This window comes from Solea senegalensis, linkage group LG11 (genome assembly GCF_019176455.1).
Source record: "Solea senegalensis isolate Sse05_10M linkage group LG11, IFAPA_SoseM_1, whole genome shotgun sequence".
Lineage (NCBI taxonomy): Eukaryota > Metazoa > Chordata > Actinopteri > Pleuronectiformes > Soleidae > Solea > Solea senegalensis.
In genome coordinates this window covers 18,112,501-18,137,825 of record NC_058031.1, presented here as the reverse complement: position 1 = coordinate 18,137,825, position 25,325 = coordinate 18,112,501, and the positions used below count along the sequence as shown (strand labels likewise).

General features: G+C 40.2%; 1 protein-coding gene and 1 long non-coding RNA gene across 3 annotated transcripts in view; one reads left to right on the top strand and one right to left on the bottom strand.

Moving 5' to 3' along the window:
• The window catches only part of tox2 (TOX high mobility group box family member 2), a 55,272-nt gene that overhangs the window by 10,544 nt on the left and 19,403 nt on the right, over window positions 1-25,325 (top strand). For both annotated transcript variants that reach the window (XM_044038670.1, XM_044038669.1), the window contains exons 2-3: window positions 2,880-2,939; window positions 16,465-16,737. In XM_044038670.1, coding sequence (XP_043894605.1) covers window positions 2,880-2,939; window positions 16,465-16,737 — 333 coding nt within the window. The remainder of the gene's footprint in view (window positions 1-2,879; window positions 2,940-16,464; window positions 16,738-25,325) is intronic.
• LOC122777430 lies at window positions 8,880-19,476 on the bottom strand. Its single transcript, XR_006361328.1, has 3 exons — window positions 19,272-19,476; window positions 18,484-18,641; window positions 8,880-9,282 (listed from the first exon to the last, which is right to left on the bottom strand). It is a non-coding gene; the product is annotated as an uncharacterized LOC122777430 (long non-coding RNA).

Below are 25,325 nucleotides of genomic sequence, written 5' to 3'. Positions count from 1 at the left end.
TGGTCTATCACCTCTGTGACTGTGGTGTTACTTCCTGCATCAAACTGACATTGGTTTGGCTTTTACGCAAATACAAAGCTATTTATAGCATCTCTCCCACTTTACTTTCTTCCTCCCGTTCTCTCCCCCTCTATCTCTCCCTCCTCTTATGTATTTGCATTTCTGCAATGCAAACAGGAGTCTGGTGTCAAGTGCCTCACTCGTACAGACGTTGTGTGTCCCTTTTTTTCTCAAGCCTCAATCTAACACCAAACACCTGCCCCCATTCCCTCACTACACGACTCCCCTCTCCTCCACCACACTGTAGCTTTCCCCTGTGTCTGTCACCTTCACCCGTTCCCTGCCACCTCCCACCCCCCCAACCCAACCCCCACCCCGCACTGTCTCTGTCTGTGTTTTCCTTTGCTCAATTGTTATGCTGTAGATTTGACCACTATGATTAATGACCTCAAAGCCTCAGAAAAGCAAACAGAGAGACAGACCTCCCCATTTTCCTCATACTGTATGTCAAATGTCCATATGTTCACACTGGGCACATTATGGCTTCTGGGGTCAGATCTACATAAAATGAAATGCACATTTTTGTATGTATTTTCTGCTCATGACAACCACCACCTGGAAGGAAGAAACGCTTTGCCGCAAAATCTCATAAATGACCAAATTTAGAGAATTTGATTGTGGTTTGGTGAATAAAAATGGTGGAAGCTAAGTGGAACTAACTAATTCACTGAATATTTAGCGTAAGGATTAAAAGGACTGGGTAAAATGGAACGAAAAGACCCGATTGCAGGCTACATTTCATTTAAACAAAATGCAGTGCAACATCATTTGTGAGCTTTTGGTGGTTTTGTTGGCAAAATATTAGTTGAATCAGTGAGAGCGGAGCAGCTTCTCCATATTTACAAACATTGTGCTAAGCTAAACTAATTATCTGTTGACTCAAGGTTGATTTTTAGTTCGCCGACTCGAAACGACTTTTCTTTGATCACAGTCTAGAAAGTCAAATTACCCAGAGGTGATTAACTGTAAACTAAGACATACATTTAGAGTGTGGACCTACAGACGCAGGATTATTATATCATTTGCTTGACTGCTCAGTTTCCACAGCATATATCATTTTTATTCCTTTCCCTTGATTTGAATATTGCTTGTTTATTCAGGAACTGACTGCAGTTGTGCAGCAGAAGCACCACCACAGACTTCACTTTGACATTCTGTGTACTTGTTTTCCACCCTTTGCTCATCGAGCTCCGGTTTCCAGGTTTGAAAATAACCTACTCCGAGACGCCATTACATCGAGCACAATGTGATTAGGACGGCATGTAAAATCATCTCTAAGAGCAATAAAGAAAGTGATTTCATTTTCATTGCAGAATACAATGATCGTTCCTTCAGCAAACTAATGGTGCTATCAAGCTGAAATCATTGCATGAGAAGTTACTGTTCCATTACTGCCTGAATGATAACGTGGAGTGGGCTTTTAAATTGAATAATGTTGCAAAGAACAACCTTTGTTGTTTGTTTGCTGCGCTGCCAGCGCGTTGAAAGATAGAAATACGAAGAAACAATGAATTGAATTTGAAACTGTCCCTAATTCGAATGGTAAATATTCAAATATTCCATAAAAGTCTCTACAAGGTTGCACACCGAAGGACATGGTGTCCATAAATTGTAGTCCAAGGAAGTCATGGCTCATTACACAAGGTGATGCATGGCGATGAAAAACATGTGGTCCATTTTCGGTCCCCGCCCACACTTTGAGAAACCGAAGTGAGTGTATCACACCCGTGCCGTTACTTGACCTTACAGTAGCAGCAGTAATTTATCTCAGCTACTACGAGCGGTCTCAGGGTGTGTTTTGTTTCCTCAAAAATGGCTTCTGCCAAATAGTGTCAGGGCAGGGAAGGACTTTGGTGTGTGTGCGTGTGTCTGCGTGTTTGTGTGTTTCAAGCTGTGGCCTCTGGCTGTGACGCCAGTGTTATTCACACCGCAGCCAGAATAACCACTTTTTAACCTTTCGTCTAGCCTAAACCTTCCCTTCCAGCCTCTTGAGGTTGGTGTGTCTGAGCTCTAAATTATCGGGATTGCGCTGTCCCTTTTTTTTTTTTCCTCTGGTGGTAAAATGAAGAATTATTAAAGGCAAATTCCCACCTCTTGGACTCTGGTGCCTCTCCCTCAGCTGGATGGTTGGCTCACTTTGTGGGTGAACATGTTTATTTGCGTAGCCATGCTACTGGTTATGGACTGGGTCTGGTAATAATAACATTTAACTCGTTAAACTCCGTTCGGGCAGTTTACAACTTTTTGAAAATGTGCCTACCGAGGTTTACCAATAAATAACTTTTTTGTTTTCTTTTATTTGTTTTCATTGTCTTTTCAAACACAATTTTAATGTATTCTTAATGTCTTACTTTAAATATTTTTATTATTCCATGCTCTCTGTGAAGCACTTTTTTTTTATTGTCTTCAAATTAAATTTTAATGTTCTCCTAATGTCTTATTTTAATGCATTTCCATGCCTCTGTAAAACACTTTGCATCACCTTGTTTCTGAATGGTGCTATAGACATAAAACTTGGCTCCCTTGTGACACCCGTGGGATTGTGTGTGTGTGTGTGTGTGTCTAAGGGAAGCTGAGGTGAAGAGTGAGACTTACACAAGCTTTGACAGGGCCTAATTATGCACGTCTCTAATGAACTGTAATTACTGACATCCACCAGAGCATCAAGGTCTATAAGCCGAGGACCTGAAGTCATTAGGCTGCTGTGTTACACTGTTTCTGTAACTCCACTGACTGAATGAAATCTGTTTTCTGACCTTGTTATATATTAGTCTTTGCCCAACTGTTTTTCTCATTTCTGTCTCTCCTTCCGTCCACAGTTTGATGGTGACAACATGTACATGAATGAGAACAACCACGAGTTCCTCCCGCCAAACCAGGTGAGCTCAAATTGCCCTTAATGGAATACCTGCTGTTGCCCGAGTTGCTGTAGAGAGCCATTTTCCATCCACTGTTGTTTGTGCTTGTTAGCAGGATGGATGACAAATTGTTGTTACTGAAACAACCACGGAGTTATATGACATCAGCTGAAGGCAGGAGAACTGAAATCTTTCAAAAAAAAAAGATTCCACTTAGTTTGGCCCGTGATCTGCACTGACAGATGTAGCACAGCTCTCTCGCACTTAATGGGAGTCATTCTCCCACATATTTGTTCATGTGAGTGGTCGTATCGCACTCCTTGGAGCTGGCAGCGTAAACCGTTCTAAACTACGGAAATTCAAATTCTCAATTTTTTTTCTTCCAATTACGCAATAAAATGATGTGTGTTTCTGCATGCCTTTTTGACTGGAGAAAGCCAAGCAGAAAATGCTGCATCAATCTGAGTCCTGGCCTCATTACAAAAGATTTATTATGTTTGAGTGCAGGGGGAGTCAGTGCTCCTCGACAGTACATGGCAACCATATCAGATACACTGTAGCACAGCTGCTTGTGAACAACTGGGAGACCATATGGTTGTGTTTGGACAGAGGGATTTGTGGAGTTTGGGAATAAGCCCATCTGACATACACAGGGGAACAGGGAATTTGTCCCTGTCAATTGCAATTATTAGTACTGACCCGTAGACTACAGTAGCACTGTTTCCGTTGTATTTTCAGTTTTGCTTAATTTCTTATCGCTCTGGTTTGTTACAGTGCCCAGAATGAGACAAAGAGCAGCATATGCCGCTTCTTGTTAATGATTATCAACATCAATTTAGACGCGTTCACCGCAAACACGTCTGTCGCCAAGTGTTTTTCAGTAGGATCGCGCCGTTACTGTATCTGACAGATTCCGCCCGCATATTCTCAGCTGTTTCGAAGTTTTCACAGCGGTGCTGATTGACTGTTCACAAGGTGTGCTGATGTCCACAGTGTTTTTTTTTTTTGCTGAATTACTCGGGGACAGATGAAATACTGCAAATGCTGCATAGAAGACAGAGAATGAAGGGGAAAAAGGCAGGGATCAAGGAAGCATGCCGAGACAGGGAGTGGGAAATGGCATGAAAGAAGGTGATGCGATGAGAGACGATCTTGCTTTGCTCCGTGTTAGATGTTGTTTACTCAAGATTCCCCTCATATTTGACATGTGTCTTGCTCTATTCTCTGCTTCACCAAGCCGAGCCTCTCCATGCCTCTGACAGCTAGAATCAGAGAGGGCCTGAGGGGGACACGCACTCTGACAACAAAACATAGACACGCAAGGAAAATTACGAAACACACACACTCACACACAATATATCAGAAACTTACTTCTAATAAAGGAGCATAACATATGGTTTGTAAAGGCCACCACAGCTGCCAAATGCACTGGAAATGAGTTTTGTTCAAATCTGCAGTCTCAACGTGAGATGTGACTAATTATTTCACACTGGACCATTACATATTAAATTAATTTAATGAATCACTGTAACTGTGTGTCAAGCAAGCGCACACACACAAAAACACACAGACACACACATTTAAATGTATTTGGGTCAGCGGTTCCACTTCCAGATTGTGCAAAAGTCTTTCTCTCAGCACTCATCTGTCTCACACCTCCATGTAATTGCTCCATTTAATGTCGCTCGCCAATATCAATACATTTCTTACATAAAGTATGTTTATAGGACATAAGCATGACCCTGCCACCAAGTAACCACACAGAATCATGAGTTGCTTAAGACGCTTCGGTGGGTATAATTCTCACGATGAGTCACAGGGAAACAGGGTCAGTGCTATTGTCATATCGATGTTCCCATTAGCATCATAGTCTGAACATGCTCACTTCTCAACAGTGTTTCTTCTAGTGTCTCTCGTCGCCCCCAGCAGAGTGACAAAGTGTTAGTGATTCAATGACAAGGTCGCAGATCCTGGTCTTGGCATCAGCAAGCTCTTTGTCTGCCCCTGTGGCCACTGGCCATTATCATGGCAGCACTGTCCAAAAGAGTAAATAACGAAGAGGGGCTTTTTTTCCCCCAGTGTCTTCACCAAGGTTTAATCTGACCCTCAACACAAAAGACACACACACAAGCACCAAATCTCCACAGCAAGAAGTGGAGGAGCTCCTCCCGAGTAAAGAGGCTTATTATAAAGGTTTTAGAAGACAGTCACCTGAAGTGGGACTTCGCTCGCACTAACAGAGAGAAAAGGAGTGAAGAGCAGCGCGATCAAAGATGATATTGATGCTGTGGAAATGCCTTCTCATAACTCTGCAGCGAACTGAAAGAAATGCTATACTTCATCAGCACTTTGCCTCGACAATGCTTTGCTTTGATGTCTCTCTCCCTGACTTATGAATTAATTTAGCAGAACTGCTGTTTGAGAGAAATATGTCACAGGGAAAAAAGACCATGAGCAAGAATTGGAGGGGGAAGCAAAAGAGAGAGAGAGTGAGAGAGAGATGGAGAAACTGCACAGGGGAATAATTCGGCTAATGGAGTGACTGTTTGGATATTCAGCAGAAGTAGGAACGGAGATTATGATCTTGCAATTAGCGTAACAAGGTTTTATTGATTGGCTGCTGCTGTAGCGTCTTTGCTGCCAAGACACTGCATGTGGTTTTAACATGCACAGTGTGTGTGTGTGCAGCCCAGCCAATCACACTAGTCCCACTTAGTAGAGCAGAATCCAGCCCAATGTTACCTTCAAGCAGTGGCCATTTCCTGAGCATCACAGCTAAAATATTATGGATTGTCGAATTAAAAGGGTTTATTTGAATGCTCGATGATAAAGTGGACTACATTTGCATTTACGGCACACTTAAGTTAATGCAATGGCCTCCTTTTCTTTTTAGAATACATGCCAGTATGAAAAGGCAGCGAGGGGTTTGAAAGTTTGCCTGTCTGCTTTACATATTCACAGTTCAAATGATGTTTCAACAGCAGGTTTGGTGGTATTTCTGGTCTCAGTATTTATGCTGTAAGGCATTGCTGGCAGGGATTACTCTGGCCCATTCGGAGTTATAATGATAATTAGGGAGGTATTTGAGCGTCAACAGCAGATCTGAGACACAGAAAAGCACAGACAGAGCAGATCGATGAAGTCTTTTTTTTTTATGGAAGGTAACAGATGCGATTATTATGAGGTTTCCAAAGCACACTGACAGACTGAACACAAAACATGGTCTCCATGTTATTCTTCCTAATGTTTTTTTAATTAAAGATAGAGCTGTGTAAGAACTCATATTTACAGATTTAGACAGATTCAGATTTAGAACCTTGACTTGTCGGTGCTCCACTCCAACAAATATGATTAGATTTGCTCCGCTCCATCTTTCCTCCATATGTTTCTGATGAAACACTGTAGAACAGGATCCCATCGTCTTTAATGTCCACCCTTTGACAAATCTATCACCTCGTCCCTCTGTGCTCTGAATTAAAGGCTCATTCCACTTTTTCAGTTTAGATTAGTAATTCTCTTGTTTGGCTGCAGCCCAAAGCCCAGCCAGCATGTCTGGATCCTTGTTGGAGCATGATTGGTCAGGTTCAGCCATGTGTGACTGACAGGAAGCCTACTGATTCAGGGAGACAGTATCTTCGGATTGTTGCACTGATTAAAGCCTTACGGCGGCGTTTTGTAAACTCCCAGCGTTTGGGGTCCCTGCACCAGAACCCTGGCCCTGCTGGTCTGAATTACAACTCTGCTGCATTAGTCTGATTTACAGCTTCCTCCCGCTGTTTATATTGGAGCTGGGGACCAGAGAGGCAGACTTCTCTTTCCCACCTTCCCTCCCCTTTCCCTATTGATTCTCCCACTTTTTGCCTCACCTCAACTTGTCACCCCAATCTTTCCAATCCTTTCCGCCTTCTTGCAACGTCACCTGGTTCATCTCATTAACACATCGTAACACACTTCAGCTCATCAGCTCTTCATTTCCTGCCTTGCCTGTTCCCCAACTCTTCCCTTTGTCTCACCTCTTCCTAGACCCCCACTCTTTACCTTGTCCTCCTTCTCCCAAATGCCACCGAAACCTCTGGCAACATATCGTCACCATTCCTACCCAGTGTTTTTCCCTCCTACCCCTTCCCCCTCTCTATCCAGCCCCCCACCCCTCACCCACACCCTGTGCTCTCTCGTTCTGTCCCTACATTTTTTTTGGTGGAAATGAAAACAAAGAGCAGCCTGCCAAAATATTTCTATAGCTGTTCGCTGACAAAGCAGGGAGCGGAGACAAAGCAAAAAGATGCGCAGGCATATTTGTTGCGACAGCAGAAAGATGGAAAGCTCTCTCCCTGTGGCCTTTTTACAGTCATTCAGAAACACCTCCACACACACACACACACACACACACACACACACACACACACCTCACTTTCCACACATGCTCACACATTTTAAAAGCCCTCTGTTTGAAATACTCATCTGACATGGCACTGTGTATAAATGCACAGCTGTATATTTGTGTAAGGCTCTCGCTCTGCCAAGCTGTCCGTTCCCTGTTGCCCCAGGTGATCAGATGAAACTAATGGCAACCTTAATGTGTTTGTCTAGGCCTTTCACCCTACTGGATAGAATGATGAGCGACCAAACACTCGTTCTTGTGCCAGATCACATACCAGACTAATATAAAAGACATGAACTGGCTCATGTCTGTTTAACCTCTTCATCCCCACAGATTTTCCTCTCGTCGAGATAAAACTCGCCTTTCAAAGCTGTGGGAAAAGGCAATTAAGAGGAACACGATGCAATTAATCAACATCTGTGAGCCAAAAATACGAGGTTAATTATTGATGCGGTATCTTAAAAGTGTAAGCACAATCCTGCACTTACATCAAATCATGTAGACTGGTTTTCTCTGGTTTCGAGAAAGTTCACATAAGGTGATAATGTATTTCTTACAAAGAGTGACGCATAACATTTGATTGGAGTTTAAAATGTGGGTGTGAATGTCTCTTTATGTTGACCCTGGCAACCTGCTCAGTGTGCAACCCTCCTCTCACCCATTGTCAAGCTGGGACTGGCTCTAAATGACTGAAACAAGGAATTGAAGGGTGGATAGATGGACTGTATAATCCTGTATTCGTAAAGCACTTTTAAATACAAGATGGATGGCCAAAGTTTTGTAACATCCAAAAAAGATGATAAAACATATAAAGACATTAAAGACAGCAAAACAAGTATGAAAATAAATAACACACCAATAAAAAAAAGCAACATAAAAGAGATTTAAAAACAGGCCAAGAATAAGCCTACCTAATGTATAGAGGTAACTCTTTCCATAGTCTGTGAGACACAACTGCAAAAGCCGGTCCCTTCTGTTAACCTTGTTTGTCAGAAGGAGCTGATCAGCAGACCTCAGAGGCTGCAGAATAAAATTATTAGCAAAATAAGATTGCTAATAACCTTATATAACTGTTACTGTCTGCCTCTAATATCATGGCAATGCTTCCAATAGATGTGTCATCTGAAAAAATATCAATGTCTCTGTGGTGCCAGAGAAAACGTCAACAGAATGACATTGCTATACTTAGAGACACAATGTTATTGTTGCTAAAACCCACACAAATCCAGCCCAATTAAAATGCACTGTATTAAATGTCTGCTACGAGAGGTGTCTCGCTCAAAACTAAAACAAAAGACCTAGTTTGAGGACATCAGAGAGCTGTGTGGGATCATGAGCTTCGCCTCACTTCCTGATTAAGTGACTGAGCCTCTTGGTTGTTGGCCCCAAAGTCACATTGTAGACGCCTCACTACAGCTATATCTGCGTCAATGATTCATTTACAAGCTATGTCGCATCTGTACCCATTCCAGCATTTATGTTCCCTGATTCCAGTCTTTTTTTTTTTTTAACCAAACAAGGCTTTTATTGTGAAATATTTGCAGGACCAGCAGATGAGCAGCTTTATTCTGCATTTTATTGATTAGAGAGGAGAATGAGGGGCATTTATATGTTTATTATTTATGACAATTTCCAAAGGTAAAGAATATGTAAAGCAACCAAAAGGAACAAAATGGTCCATTAGTGTCATTAATTTTGATCTGGACTTGGGTTTGGGATTTACCTCCGACATCTTAGTTGCAGATATGCTGCGATGGTGGGGCCCCACTTTTTGTGCAAATGTAATGCATTCAGTAGGAGTTGTAGTAGCAAAGTCGAAGTGAAAGACAGGGAGGTCCATTGACACTGGAGAGTTGTCTCCTCCACTCTCCTCCATTCCCCACCAGCCTCTTATTAAGAATGGCACCAAGAGTGCGAGGTTCCAGATGTTAGTCTCCTGCTCCCACCAGCTGTGCCAGCCTCCAATGCACAGCCTCATTGACTCTGAAACAGGGAGGGGAGACACTTAAGAACACACTGACATCACACACAGACACAGAGTGTGAGAGAGTGGTGGAGCATAAATTAATATTCCTTAAAAAATAATTAATAATAAATGAATATATATATATATGTATGTGTGTGTGTATGTACATATACACATATATATATATATATACACACATACACATACATACTTCTCCTGGTGTAAAGCAGAGACTTATTTGTGGGTGACAAGATCCTAACAATTGTCAGAATAAAGAGAATAAAGAGCATTTGTTTGACTGGGTGCACCATCAGCACTCCCTTTGTTATTCTCAACATTGTTAAGAGTCAGTACAGATCTGTACAGTCGGTACAGATCCACCAACCCTTTATTGTGCTACTGTTTTGTCCATTTACTTGTTCTTATAACAATAATTACTTTTTGTCATTCAGAAACAGAAGCACCATTGTCCATATGCTAATAATGATTCTGACAGCAAGTGAAAAAAGTATAGATTAAAAAAAAATGTTCACTAGCTGATGTTGTTTGGTCCTGTTGAGTTTCTGGCCAGCTTTTATTTGATCAGATCAGTAAAAACAGTGGCTGTTAATAGTGTTGTGCTGATGAGCTCAAGTTAAAAGGCATTCCTCTCTCTCTCTCCAGGAGAAATGTCTGCTCTGAACTGAAAAGACAGAGGAGCCTGGAAATAATAGTGTATGTCTGCCAGTGTAACATTGTAATACTAGATTCATCCTGTCAGGCAATAAGTTTGATTATGGTCCTCATTTGAAATGTTGGACACACACACAAACGCACATGCACACGCACACACAAACTCTCTCTCACATACACACTTCTGCTCACTTCTCTCCATTCTCCCTCCACTCCCTCCCCCCTTGTCCCCATCTTCCACAGCAGTATCAACATCAGCATCACAATCACTCTAGATGAGACTATTGGGAAACCTGAGATATCTTGTACACCCGTGGTTTGTTTTCCAACCGCATTAGTGGAGATCACAGTTGAGTTTTCACCGACACTGGGCAGCATCTGCATATCATTAGTGCCACAAGGTCTTGAACTCTGTCTTCACGTACATGAAGCGAGGCTGCCAAAAAAATATAAATATATAATGTCATAAATCAATATTTATTACAAAATAAATGCTCTCTTTATCCCACCTTAGAAACACGCAAGTTGTTGGTTTTTTTCCCCACTACATGTCTAATCTCTTTTCATTTTCAAAGCTAAATGACTGTTGAGCAACAATGCTGTGGTTATTGTTGCTGACAGCGCTTAAATTATTAGCTTCCTCTCTTGCCAATATCAAGAGCTATAAGAGCTATTAGAAGAGGGTGGAAAAACAGACAGAGAGAGAGAGAGAGAGAGACAAAGAGAGGGACAAACAAGGGAGAAGAGGCTCAGTGACACATCTTTAGTGAATCAAATTGATAAAGAAAGAGAAACGGGTAATGTTTAAGACACAGGCAGCACTTGAGCACCGCTTGGATACAGCATCTGTTCGCAAAGAGAAAACAAAGTGTGTGCGAAAGACAGAAACAGAGGACCAAGGGAGGTTGTGTTTATTATACGATAAAGCCTTCCTTATAACCTCAGCATGTTGTGCAATAGCCCTGGCTTAACTCTGCGGTGTGCCACTTCAAATTAGTCGCTTTCGGAGAGGGCCTGCCCCAACGTTGGCAAAATGCATTAGTACGCCACTCAGAGCTTCATACAGCCTGGGGTTAAACACAAATTATATCATTTCTGTCATCCAATCAAATCACACTGACCCATTGACCTGCAAGATGAGTCAAATGCATAATGAAATATGACATGGCACAAAAGCTCTGATTCTGATCTGCTCTGACACATGATCAGATGAGGATGACCTCCTGACCTTGACTGACAAGTGAGACAAGCAAGGGGAACAGGATATATGAGGGGAGGGAAACATAAAAGAAAGGGGGGTAAACGTATGCAATTAAAAACATACTGTTTTTTGTCAGTGGGAGGTTAGTTTGCATTGGATGGTCAGTATTTGCCTAAATTATCTCTATATCCTCCATATTTATATCCTATATCCTATAGTAATGATTGAAAAAAAATAATAATTCTGTGACAGCACTGCATCATTTCTTCTCACATCGCTGTGGCCAGAGGAGATAGCTGGATTCTTTTTTTTTTTGGAGAAAAAAGTATGCTTTCAACTATAATTTTTCCACATCACACTTCTTTGCTGCCTCCCCATCTCTCTGTCTCTCTCTCCCACCTTCTCCCCTCGCACCTCACGTTGTTCATTCACTGGACAGACACTGAGTATAGAAGTGTTCAGCATTGCCATACCCACTACTACACCTTACATGATTTCCAAACAGTGACATAGTCGCAGATAAATAATGCAGTTTGGCTGCTTTAGGGAGAGATGAGATGACAGTGGATGGGGTGGGTGGTGGTTGGGTGATCTGGGGATGTGTAGAGGGGACCAGAACTGTTTTGGCTTTGGAAGGGACAGTCCAGGGGCTGGGGTTGGGTCAGCCAAAGGAAGAAGAGGAGAGTGGAGGTGTAGTGTGGCTGTAACTGGATCCATTGCCCCTCTCCTCCTCCTCCTCCCTCTCTGCGCTTTGTGGCGTGTTGATATCCTCTGACATGATATTGTAGCAGAAGAGATGGTGTGGCTTTAATTAAGCCTGGGGTTGATGGAAAGAGATGGATGGATAAAGGGAGAGGAAGGGGGAAGAAAGGGAAGAGAAAGGGGAGTATTAAAAACAAGCAGGGATAATAAAGGGAAATAGCAGGACAGTTCGTGCTCTTCAGATTTGTAAATATAAACTCTCAAATTCTTTCCACTTAACATGAAAGACTGTGCACATAGCAGCGATAACAGGGACTAAGTTTGTCTCAGTATGCACATGAGTGTGCACAATGGATACAGGAGGGTGCTGGAACCCGGGGAGGGGGGATTTTAAGCATAAATCACCAAGGTGACAAAGCTCTCCAATAGGCAGATAAGTGCACATTAGGAGCGAGGAAGATCTGTCCTCGTCTGTCTCCAAGCCGTCTGTCCCGCCCCCTCCTCACAAAACTAACACTAAGTCCGTACGACTCCAAACGCTGCCTCTACGTGGCTCACAGTCAAACAGTGAGTTTGACGTGATGTCTCACTCGATTATTTGTGAGAGGAAAGGTTCACAGAGTGTGGGCCAACTGTCAAAATAATGTTTGTATAATGATGTAGAGCTGCAACTTATCATTTAGTTCATCGTGGAATCAATTAACCGTTTAGTTAGTCTGTGAAAAGTCAAAAACTTGCTCGAGGCCAAGGTGACATAGCAGAAGAAGAAATAGCTTCTTTTTTTTTTTGTCTGTTTTTTAAACAGAAAATCAGCAAAGTCCCACAATTACATTGTTGGAAAACATTCAAATATTTAAGGATTGTGCTGTGTTTTACAAAGACCAGGACATGAAACTGGCAAATTATTGTGCGTTCTCTAGGAATAATGTGCAATGTCATATTAACTGGATTATGCCTGCACTGGCATGGCAACCATATTTTTATAATAATAATAATGATAAGAAGAAGAAGAATATACAGATAATGAGCCATTAGTCACAGTCAATATCATCTTCAGAAGGCCTTGAATACTCAGGCAGAGTTACAGAGGAAGCAAAAGATCTGTGCCAAAAGAAAGAAAAAAAACAACCTGGAAAGCTCCCCAATCAATGTTATTTTCTCTCTCAGTCCCAGACCAACTGTCTATTCATCTGTTTCTTTTAAATGAAAGGTGTGCTGGTATGTAACACTTACAGTCGAGAGCTCTGTCTCTTAATTAAAATGTTACAGATTGTGTTTCGCTCGCTGTGCAGACGGAGCATACTGTGTATTGGAAATAATGTTCCCTATAGTGTGTGGTATTGACTTGAGGAGGAAAATAAAAGATTTTTTCAGTGAGAAAATAGAATCTGTGTAATGCAGCCTTTGGTTGGAGTCTGTTGCGAGTAAACCAATGACGAGCAGCTCATGGGGGAAAAAAAGCAGAAAAAAAAGAAAAGGAGGCTTTTGTTTGAAAAGCCAATTCCATACCAGGACACATGTTTGTCTATACAATCCATCAAATACATTGCCTTTGTTTGGATTTTACTTTTAAGGGAGAAAAGAGTATACATTAGCTTAGGTGTACATGTAGTTCTGTACATGCAATCTTATTCTGGATGGAGGCATATGAATAATGTATCTTGCCACAATCCAACTGGGAATGTCCTTGGTATTTACATTTTATCATCAAGGGCACTGGATGAGCCTTCACAGCAATCTAACACATGGCACGTACTCACTTCGTATTCCTTTGCACAATCAAAAGCAACACATGAGACCAGGAAAAATGTTTCTGCAGCTTGGATCTATATTTATAAAGTGAGCAAATAAAAGGTTGATGAACATGCTACATGATGACTAAGGGCATGCGCAAGGCTTGAGACCACAGAGTGGTCACCCAGAAAGGATGACAGCGGGACACACTTCACACAATCGCTCCAGTGTTTACAGTAGACAATTTAGTTTCCTTCCAACAATTATGAGGGAAATTGAATCTCAGGAAATGTTTGTTTTCGAGCCCATTAGACCAAACAATAACACAATTCCCACAGGTTCAGAAAAACATCTGTCTTCAAAGGAGAGTCCAGAAAATGAACATCAACTCGCTTGTAGGCGATATCAGGTCAAAGTAAATCAAACTGAGGCAATCACACAGCTCTCTTCTCCTTCTCTTTTTTGTAGGAAGATGAAAGTGAGATGTTAATGCTGAGTCTGTGTTTACATTCTTGCTTCACAATGATTGTGGTTAAATTTAAAAACGGATGTTGCAAAAACAGAATGAATTCTCTCTGATTGCACTTGGATTTATGGATTTAGATTGGTTGAATGAGAAAAGGGAAAATAAACTGTCATTTTCCAAGAAGAGAGACACATTTTGTTGTTTTTTCAAATGTGAACCGTTAATGTTTAAATGCTGACATAATATTCTTATTTATCATTAATACATATTTTCTGTAGTGTATCCTAACAAACCTGTAATTTATATGAAAAACATAAAAAACCAACAACTAACATTTACAATAAAGCAAGGTTGAGAGAAACAAGGAAGAAAATGCACCCTGCATCCTCTCTCCTTTTCTCTCTCCGTCTCCCCTTGCCCCTTATTTTCTGAAAGTATCTGTTTGAGAGATAAATGACCACTCGGCTGCTGAGGATGACAGCCTACACAAAGATGATATTGAATTGATTTCAGAAATGTTGCCGAACTGACTGTTTGATGTATACTGCTAGACATGAATCATAAAAATTCTATTAAAAAACCCTTGAATGGCTGACACCAGAATATTATTTGTGATGATTAATTTGACTCAGTCATTACAATGGGAGTCAAGTTGGATGGTCTCAGACAAAATTGCTTTTCATTCCCTTGTTGAATTTCCCTGCTATTTTTTCTTTTCTTTTTAAACTGTGCAGAACTCCGATTGGACGCACGGCACACAAACACCGAGGCAGTTGTTCGTCTTTATTACAGATTACCGAGTGTGTAGCTTTTGTTTCAAAGCAATGCGTTTGAAACTGAATCACACCTACTCTTACAAAAGTGACAGATCGGGGGTGAAATACAGTCGTTAATAGTGCTTTTAGACAAATTACAGGAAACAGAAGAAATGTTATTGCCTATTTTTCTAGAGGATCTGTAACAAAGTGATCTCACCGACAATGACTGTTTGAGTTTGTGCACAAGGTTTGAATGAATCGGCTCTTTGACAGAACAAAGCAACAGAGGGAGTGAAAGTGACAGACAAGGAAATATTATATACATTTTGAGCCACTTTGTCATTAATATCGTCAATGAAACAATGTTTCATTTCAACAATATGAACATAATGGATAAAACACCTCTGCTGGAAAAGTCAGTGTATAGCACGGCAATTACAGGATGAATTGAACTGTATAATCTAGAACGGGGGTGTCAAACTCAATTAAAACGAAGGTCAGAATTAAAAACTGTGTCCAAGAGGGCCAGATGAGGTCAAATAAGGAAAAAGTTCAGAACAAATGATTTTCCATTGTCCTTTTCCATCCGTCGTGCCTGATTTCCTCAGCTGTATTTCAGTAGAACAGCACATACAGGCCTGTGCTCACATGTATCTATCTATGTCTATAACCCTCCTCTGGTTCTTTTTCTGTGTTTTTAAAGTCCACATTTAATTTCTTTACTTATTTTACTGGTGATGTAACTTAATGAGACATAATATATTAGATTTTGCGGGCCAAATACAATTGCATGGCGGGCTGGATGTGGCCTGCGGGCCTTGAATTTGACACCTCTGATCTAGAAGTTTGTTGTTGTCTCATCAGTTTGTCTGTTTGAAGAATAGAGACAACTTTTATTCTAACTCAACAGAACTACAGATTGCCTGGTCCCTGGCAGTGTTGGAACTGTCAGAAACAGTGTGTTTTGGAGAGCCCTTGCTCCAGCAGAGTTAGCAGCAATAAATGTCAGATAAACAGATAATATTAATAATAATGAACATGGAAAAAGAGCAAAAACATTTCATTCCCTAGATGTATTTCTGAAATCACGGCTAGCACTTAGTAACTTGGTAACAACTCAAGAGCTTTGAACGCAGCAATGATGAACAAACAAGATGGTTTAACAGTTAATGTAGGTTCTGTTTTACATTTAAGACACCTATCATTCAAATTCTTTCTATTACCTAACTATAAAGTATAAACTATGTAGACAATTTCAGGCACCACTTTAAATGAACATTAAATGCATAAATAAGATGTAATAATAACAATATCCTCAGACAGTTGAATGTACTTTGGGGTTTGATGTTTTTAACCAGAACGCACCATGGGCACCTGAAGTTAGCTGGAAAATTGAAGTTGCTCTGTGATAATGATAATAATGATTCAAATTGGAGAGTTTCCTGCCCACCCAAACCCTGGAAGTGCTCCAGTCACCCAATATTGGCTTTAGCAGGAAATGAACAAGACTTGGCATTACCGTTCCCCCTTCACTGCAAACTGAATGTTTACATCAGAGACCCAGAGTCATATACAAAACAGCTCTGATGATAAACCTCTGTTCATTAGGCCCAATCTTTCACACTCATCTTTTTTTTTTCTTTTCTGTGTCTTTAACTCCACTCAGAGCTACACAGGTCAGGCTGGAGGCAGCGGCGGAGGAGGCGGCGGCAGCAGTGGAAATGGTGATGAAGACTATGAGATCCCTCCCATCACTCCACCTAACCACCCCGAGCCACCTCTTCTTCACCTGATGGAGCACGACTCTACAGGCTACCTCTGCCACTCGCTGTCACACAATGGGCTCATCAATCCATATTCCTACCCAGAGCTGCCCACACTCATGATGTCCAATATGCTGGCACAGGACGGCCACCTGGTCTCCAGCCAAATGCCCTCGGTGAGTGCGGCTAGATGAATTGAATGCTCATATGGAGGCCTTGTGAGAATGGGGAATCCAATGCTTAATATGTAAACCGTTATGGTCGAAATCAAACTTTAGAAGACTTTAACCCTCTTATGACCATCAAGATAATCAGCCTGCATGGGATATTGATTTTTTGGCTGTAGAAATGTCAAAAAAATGTTCCATGAGTGAGTGCTTCTGCCCCTTTTTCCAAGATAACTTTCACTTTCAATATCTGGCAGCTACTCAACTGTACAACAGGAATTACGGTATTGAGAAGCTGACGCCACAAACGTGTGACGCGCTGGTGAATCTTGTCTGTGATTGGGGCTATCGTAATGACAAGTATCTGCTGTCTGGTATCCATCCATCTTCTACCGCTTTATCCTCCACATGAGGGTCGCGGGGGGGTGCTTAGCCAATCTCAGCTGACGTAGGGCGAAAGGCGGGGTCACACCCTGGAGTGATCGCCAGTTCATAGTTTTTGAATTTTCTTGATTTCACAAGCGGTCTAGGAGTTACAGCAATGCCATATCCTTTCGGTGATGACAGGACTGGTAACAGAAGACTTTAAAGAAGTTGCACTCTTCATCTCAGATACTCAGAACAACATGTGGGAAAGCTAATGAGCCTTAAAGCTGCAGTGCATAAATGAATTTGTGTTGCTGTTAATATCCTGCCTCTCAGAAATTATGTAATATTAGTTACATTAGTGTGCTGCGTCACGGAAAACTATCAGACCAAGACTAAGGGAGCGTTCGCATGTATACAGCAGGAGTTTTGGGGTAAGCATGGGCAATAAGTGTTCAATCTGCTGAATTTCAGCAGTTTTCATTCTTTTTGTGGGTACTCCTTTATGTGTGGGAATGTTGCTGGGTGACATGAGATCTAGACACAGCTACACTGAGAAATACAGAGAGAGTGTAGAAGCGCTGCAAGCTAGACTTTATCAGCAAATGAACACAATACGGCTTTAAGTTTGCACACACAAACAAGGATACAAAAGAGCGGATTGCATTTTATGGGCACATTTATCCATTGGGAGATTTGACCACAACAACTGATTTCATAATTAAAAGACCTTAAAATTATATTTTCCAGTGGTCTCCCTGTCAGCTCTGATATGAGCAGATACATATCTACCACAACAGCATATAGTGCACGAGTCAGTGTGTCAAGCCTTCAAACATGAATACGCACTGATTGCTCCCTCAGCTCCACACAGACCTGCTCGTCCACAAATTAGCATCTCTGCACCATCACTGCACTCTCTGTGACACCAAACGTAGCATGCGAATGTAGCGGATGTCTATTGCACATGAGCTGTGGTGAATGTCATGTACTTTCAATTTAGGCTAGATCAAAAGATATAGTTTCGCTCATGGAGGATATAATTGACATGGACAACAATTAGGAAAGAAGTAACAAAAATATTTATTGGCAGGAAGCCACTCTTCAATTTAACAAAAACAGTTAAGCTATGACTGAATTTATATTTTTTTTTTAGAATTTATCAAATTTATCAATAACAACCTCAGTTGTAAACAACAGAAAAATAAACAAATGTACACAAGGAATGCTATTCAAAGTGCAAATGAAAGAAAAAAAATGGCCCAAAGTAATAAACAAACAAAGTCTAATAGAGTCCAAATATTAGTCCATAGTTTGTCCGAAATCAGTGTGTATTAGTACTTTAATGTAATTGTTCATCTACCCAGGTAGTGTGATTTTGTTTCTTACCTGTATGATGTAATAGATGTGCTTTCTCCAGATGCTTGAAGAAGCTGCTTCCGACATCACACCTCTCCACGCATGTAAGCCGGTGCTCTGCTCCACATTCCTTGGGCCTGGGCTCTAGCTCACCATCAGAATCGATTCATACACAGGGAAAAAAAAAACTGCATAGAGCAGGTGTTTTCCTTTAGAGCTATCATTAACCTTTTTTTTTTAACAGTAATCTAAATCAAGTGTACAGTATTTATCTTTTTTTAAATTAAATCAATGAACGTAAACCATTCACATTGACAATGTATCATATACGGCTATAAAATTATTTTTTTAAACAGCCCACACACAAAATGGTTTATACATGAAATATTTTTTAAATGTTCTTAACTTTACCACCGCATAGTGCACACAAATCATGAATTAATTCACATATCAATCATTTTAAATTCTAAATTCAACCAAAAATGCACACAACTGCATGTGTTTTAGCTCACAAAACCAACTCGTTTAGCTTTGTAACATTAGCTAGCATATAGCAATAACACAGGTAATATGTATATATCAGTACACGTTGTATAGCAATAGGTTAATTGCTAACACATAGCACTAGTCCGATTAGCAGAGATAATTATCCACACAGAAATACAAAATTAACCACATTCTCAAATTCAACACACTCATATATACCTCTGCTTGGTTTCAAACACTTTCTCAGAAGTGTAACAGCACATAAGAATGATATATTAATGAAGTAAGCAGCCGTTAGCATGCTATGCTAAATGCTAATGATTACTACTCACCGGAGTTTTCCCTCAAAAAAACACGATGTCCGGTAAACCAAAACACATTCTCCTAGGTGCGAATACATTTCAGAACTAGTAACGCGAAACAAAATAATGTTCCATTCACTCTTTATCTAATTATCAGCATTAAATTGCGCATGGCTATAGCATGACTGTTCCCATCAGTGTCGGTGCACGAAAAATAACTGACATTCCCGGGGAAAAAAACAAAGGAAGTGCGACCGTGACTAGCGCTTGTGTGTAACTAATGCGCACCCTGCTGGTAAAAATAAAGAACTACATCAAAATAAAACTCATTGAAAAACTGTATAGCTCAACATTGTTAAACTCTTTGGAATTACACTGTGTGTAACTAAAGGGTGTTACATGAAGCTCACGTGTGAAACACACGGTATTTGCTGTGTAACACCAGGCCTCTCTTGTTACACTCTGTAGCACACACAAGTGTAGTTTAGTGTTTAATCTGTGGCTGTTTTCTGTTTCATTTAATGTAAATATTGTAGCATAGTTTCACTTAACCCTTTAACACTGAACGCATCGCTGATGACATGTTTGCACAAGCGCACTTTGCATAATTTTAGTTACGCAGCGGTTTGTGCTATCGGAAAAATTCCAACGGCTTCTGAAAGCTGAACGTCAAAGACAACATGTGGTTATGCAAGCGGTTATTTCACTCACGCTGTTTCAGGGAGCCGGAGAATCAGCGTCTTTGTCGCCAGAGAGGAGAGAGTGGGAAGAACCCCCGTACATAGTTTCCATTTTTTTGCACATTGAGAGACAAAGAAACATTGAGAGACTCAAAAATGTTTCATTGTAAATACCTTTCGTACTGTTAAAATATCAAATTTAACATGCAAAATCTGTTGTGGTTTGCTTTGTTTTAAATTGTTACAAACAGCATTTGAACATGCAGTAAACTGTAAATATACTGGACGTTATTCTGGAAAAATGGTTAAAAGCATTTAATAAATAAGCAAAAAAAGAAAGTCCAGGCAGACATTTTGAGGGTTAGGTGTTAAAGGGTTAATAGCATTCCTCTAACTTTAGTATTTGATGGTGCCATATATTTAATATCCATTTGAAATTATGCACCGATGTAAATGATTAACATAACTAGCAGCTGTGAAAATCCCTTGGATTAAAAAGCTCATGGTAAAATATTAAAAAGTATATTATTATATTATTATATTATTTTTAACTGTAATGCAAACAGATGCAGAAGTGACTGCACTTTTCCTCTTCTAATTTAATGAATTGCCATTATGCAGTTTACTGTATAATATAGCGTATATTTTATATTGTACTTTCTTTCTTCTTTTTTTGTCAGAGGCCTCCTCTTGGAGTCAACAATGTGCTTAAAGACAAGAGAATACATTAATGCATTAAACACACCGATGCATATCAAGGTCGAGCAGGATGCATTATAATGTTCCCAGGAGAGATAACAATAAACAGTCAGCAAATAACCCAAATATGACATGATAAAGATCTGTAATATAAACATACTGTATATTTTATACAAAGTCCCCATATTGGATTCATGTGTCATTTATCTTGATATTCATTTCACAGTTTGGTCGTGACCTTTACTACGGAGACAGTGGTTGATAGAGCAGTCTTTTGCTTGGCAGTGTGGATGTTTGTTACTGTTACAAAAGGACCACACCCGGTGGTTTTAATAGGCTGAAAATATACTGCTGCTCGCTCTGTGATAAAAATGCATGAGGTTTTTTTTTTGCAATGTTCAGTTTGCTTCCATTCTACGTGAGAGATACTACAAAACGCTGAAGCAAAGGCTGGTGACGACAGCGAGGCCTTGATGGATTAAGTGTCGCGTTTTGGTTTCGAGTGCCGAGATGCAAAAGTAAATATTTCATGAAATATTTTAAAATAAACATTTTACCACTCCTATCAAAAAAAAAAAAAAAACGTGTTTAACTCGAGTACCCTCCCAAATCTCGATATCTGATGTTATTTCAAAATTTCAAACACTTCTCCGAGAGAAGCCACTCGTGATATGGCAGGTCTTTTTCAGGGCTCTGCTTCAGCTCCAGCTTCTCTGAGAAAAAAAAGGGGAGAATATAAAGCAAACTGAAATTTCTAAATCAAATAGACACCATGGCAGAACTACCAAAGCGTAGCGGAGGTTCATTTTTTTGCTAAGAGCAGAGTGTCTATTAAATCGGTGCCTCACCTTGACACAGTCTGCTGAGCAAAGTAATTAAGCAAACTGAGCAGTTCAAACACGAGATGGTATCATTATGAATACCTCACTTGACACGGATAGATAAATAGCAAGGGTTAATTCTAATTTGACGACTATTTCGGTGGCTAAAAGTTATTGCTACAGTATGTAGATAGAGAGGTGGCCTTTTCCCTGCTGCTGCTAGTGTTGACATTGCCCTGTAGGTGTGTGTCCAAGTGTGTCCGTGTGTTTCTGTGGCTTCACTATAAACAATATCTCTGCTGTTGAAATGGATCCACTACATCTGGAGGTCAGGCCTTATATTCAATCTTGAGCACACTGAAAAAAAAAATCCATTAGGGTTCATCTTTCCTGCATCAGCCATTCTATTGTGGTGCTGCAGTGAGATCTGTTTTCATCAGGCAGATTCAATACGTGAGCTGGGCAATGAAAAGAGTGCAATAGACTTGGATGAAGAGAGGGAGAGAGGGAGGATGGTGGGGATTGCAAAGAGGTAACTCTTATTCAGAATGAGAATATACCTCCAGTTTTCTGTACCGTCTGGATTTCATTATTAGATATTTTAGAGATAATTCAGTTGAGTGAAATAAGGTTATTCTGTCTCAACAAAAAGGGCTGAGAGACTCTTTTTTTTTTACGTGTGCCTACGTGATTCAAGTAAAGTGTTTGGAAAGTGCTCCACCTCAGGTGCAACAATGTAAACATAAAATAAATAGAATGATTATGTAACAAAGGGGATTTAGAGGAGAGGAGAGTATGACAATGGCTCATTTTCAGCGTTCGACGTTAGTGTGTATTTTAGTTGGTGATGACAGGCTGGACTGTGGGACTAAAAAGGCTGTTTAGACTGCAAGTGTAGCAGACGTTCAGGTCTATTAGACACTGTGACCTTCCTGACCAATGAAAACAAACACAATGAAAATAAATATACGTATAAAACAGCCCATATTTAAGCATCAATTAGCTGAAGATCCAAAATAGATTTTTATCTATGTGAACAAAACATTTTTGAAGGTAATTTTCCTCTATTTTGAGAAAGAAATCTGAGTAATAATTAGAAAATATACACTGGTTTATACATGTTCAGACAGTCTAACCATAATAAATATGGTTAGACGACAGGATTATCAGGAGAACAAGAACTCCACCTTGATAAAAATGTGTTTAATTGGTTGGACCTGCTTTATATTATAGAAATATTGAAATAATAATAAGGATACAAATAAATGTGACCTTTAAATCTCAGTGGCCAACTTGAAAGATAATTTACTCTCCTAATTTCCCTTTTCAATTCATAGAATTCTTCCGATGCTTATTGCGTCGCAAACTAAAAACTCCTCTCCCTCTCGCCAAAACCTTCCAGAGAGTTCTCTGATGCACTTGGCAGCACCACTGCCCCTTCATGTCCCCACTGTCATTGCATCTACATGTTCCAAAACACATTAGACATTTAATAGCCATGCTCAGGTTGCATTGATCTTATCAATACAGCCCAGAAAGATACACATCTCTACTCTGGAATCACAAAACACACAGTGCTCCCATTTTCGCATCTTTATTCACACTAAAACTTCAAGTATAGCGAACGCTACCTTACAATAATACATCTTGAATCTGTTAAATGCCCCAAGTGGAATAAATTATCTGTAATTATGCAACATTAGCCATCGTCAAGCTGTCCCCAGTGTGATATTCTGAATATGAAACAGATGATGAATGTGAGGGGACGTTATGTGTATTAGAAAGATGCAGATGCAGCCTTTAGTGCGGTCAAACTCCCAGCTATTATCTTATTATTTATTTCAGGGGTTTTTTTTGGAAACTGCCTGAAGGAGGGTCAGTTCATCAGTAATGAGGGTTGTGACTTAATTCTGTAATTTCTTTTGTTGCGACGCTTAAATGTGGGAATTTCCTCACGAGCTCCTTATCTGCAGTCGTTGAGGTTAATTATCAAGTATTAACCCAACAGTGATTGTCATGTTAATTTGGTGGATGCCTGCGTTTTCTTTTCTTTTCTTTTCTTCCTTTATTTATTTTATTCATTTATTTAGTTTTATTATTTAGGTATTAAGAGCCTGTGGCAGGTGGTCACTCTTCAGGCCTGCATGTGTGAATGAAATATGAGCTGCAATGTCAACTAAACTTGTCACAGACAAGCTTTTGGTGAATTAATAACAAAAGAGCAGAGGTGTGTTTTAATGTGTTCTCCCTCCTGATGGAGGGTCTTAGCGCACGTATTATCGCACGTCGTACACCTGCTGGCGTTTTAAACACACGCGAAGAGAGAGAGGAAAAAAAAGAAAAGTTGGACTCCAGAATAAAGCTATGCATTCGCAGAGAAAATACAGGAGCTAGTATTTAGGTCTGAGGAATGATTATTATATCATCTACACAGTTGCCAAGTAGTTTTTTTTTTTTTTTGTAAAATATTGCAATTAAATGTTTAGACGTTTTTCTTCCACTATGGACATGAAAGACGTTCTTCTCTTTGAGGCTTTGCCTTATTCTATACTTTACATTTTGATGAAGGAAAAACCCATTTCTCCTTTGAAAGACCTTCATTTTCAGTCTTTTTTTAAAAGGGATTAGAGCATCTGCTCAAAAATGATGGAATGTCTGTCGCTTTCTTACTGCACTTGAACAAGCCCAGTGATAGAATGGGTCTTGTATTAGTTATTCCACTGTTGATTCAGGCATAGATGATTTTGAATGGTCAAGCCCATGTTTTTGAGGGTCTCTGCGTGATCTATATGAAAAGAGGGGTTCTTCGTTAACCAATCCCCCCTCTTTTTTGTGATTATATATTTTCAAATTGTCCCCTGGGCTAATGTTCCATTTTGGCATTTCACACCTCCCTCCCCCATAAACGAACCATCACAGCCATAAATCACTGGACAAACAGAGACTTGTACAAACCCTGATAGGTTTGGAGATTTATGTAACACATTCATGTTTTCCACTTCCTCATTTTAGTACTCCACTGGTATAGCCTAGCTAATAAAAGGTCCTATTAATATTTCCTGTTGCTTAGCAACGGCAGGCAGCAAGTAATAGCATTCTGTGGAAAAATAGATGGCCGATAAGGAAAAATTCAATTCTTTTCTCATCTCCTGGGAGAAAGTGCCTTATTTCTCTGGCAATGTGATATGAAACTGTAGTTGTATATTAAGAAATATCTTAAAAGAAGTATAGGTTATTTTCCAGTTTCATCATTTTGGATGGCTTTTTATTGCAGGCTGGGACGGTGGCTCCTCTTTTTTTTCCCGCTCCACCTTGATAAAGTCAATTAACCTATCAAGCGAATCAGAGGATTATGCATCAACTCACTTTCTTCCTTTTTAATCAGAAAGTCCAAAGAGAGGGTGTTAAATAACGTGCGCTCTGAACTTTAAAGAGATCAGCGCCGTGAGACAAATTACATTTCGTTTATATCGCAGGTGTAATTTAAACTTGCTTTTTGTACAAATATAAGCTTATACTGTGCGAGGAGTGGTGCGCCAAAGCCTTTTCGCTAATAACGCCGCTTATCACTGTGATCCCTGGTAATAGACGGCAGTGGCAATTTTCAGTTTGATAATTTATCACGTCACGTACCAAAGACAACTGGGCAAAAGATGCTTTATCACACACACACACACACATTGTTGTCCTCCTCCTCCATAATGTAGATGTGATCATCTGTGTCATTCAGAGTGGCTAAAGACACAAAGGCAGACTCATCAGCCACAGATATAGCCAGCGTTATGAAGCAGATACATAGATAAGGGATTTCATATTACACTTAGCCAGAGGCCCCTGCTGAGATCTCTCTTGCTATGTAATCGTGTCCATATTGCACTGTGCCC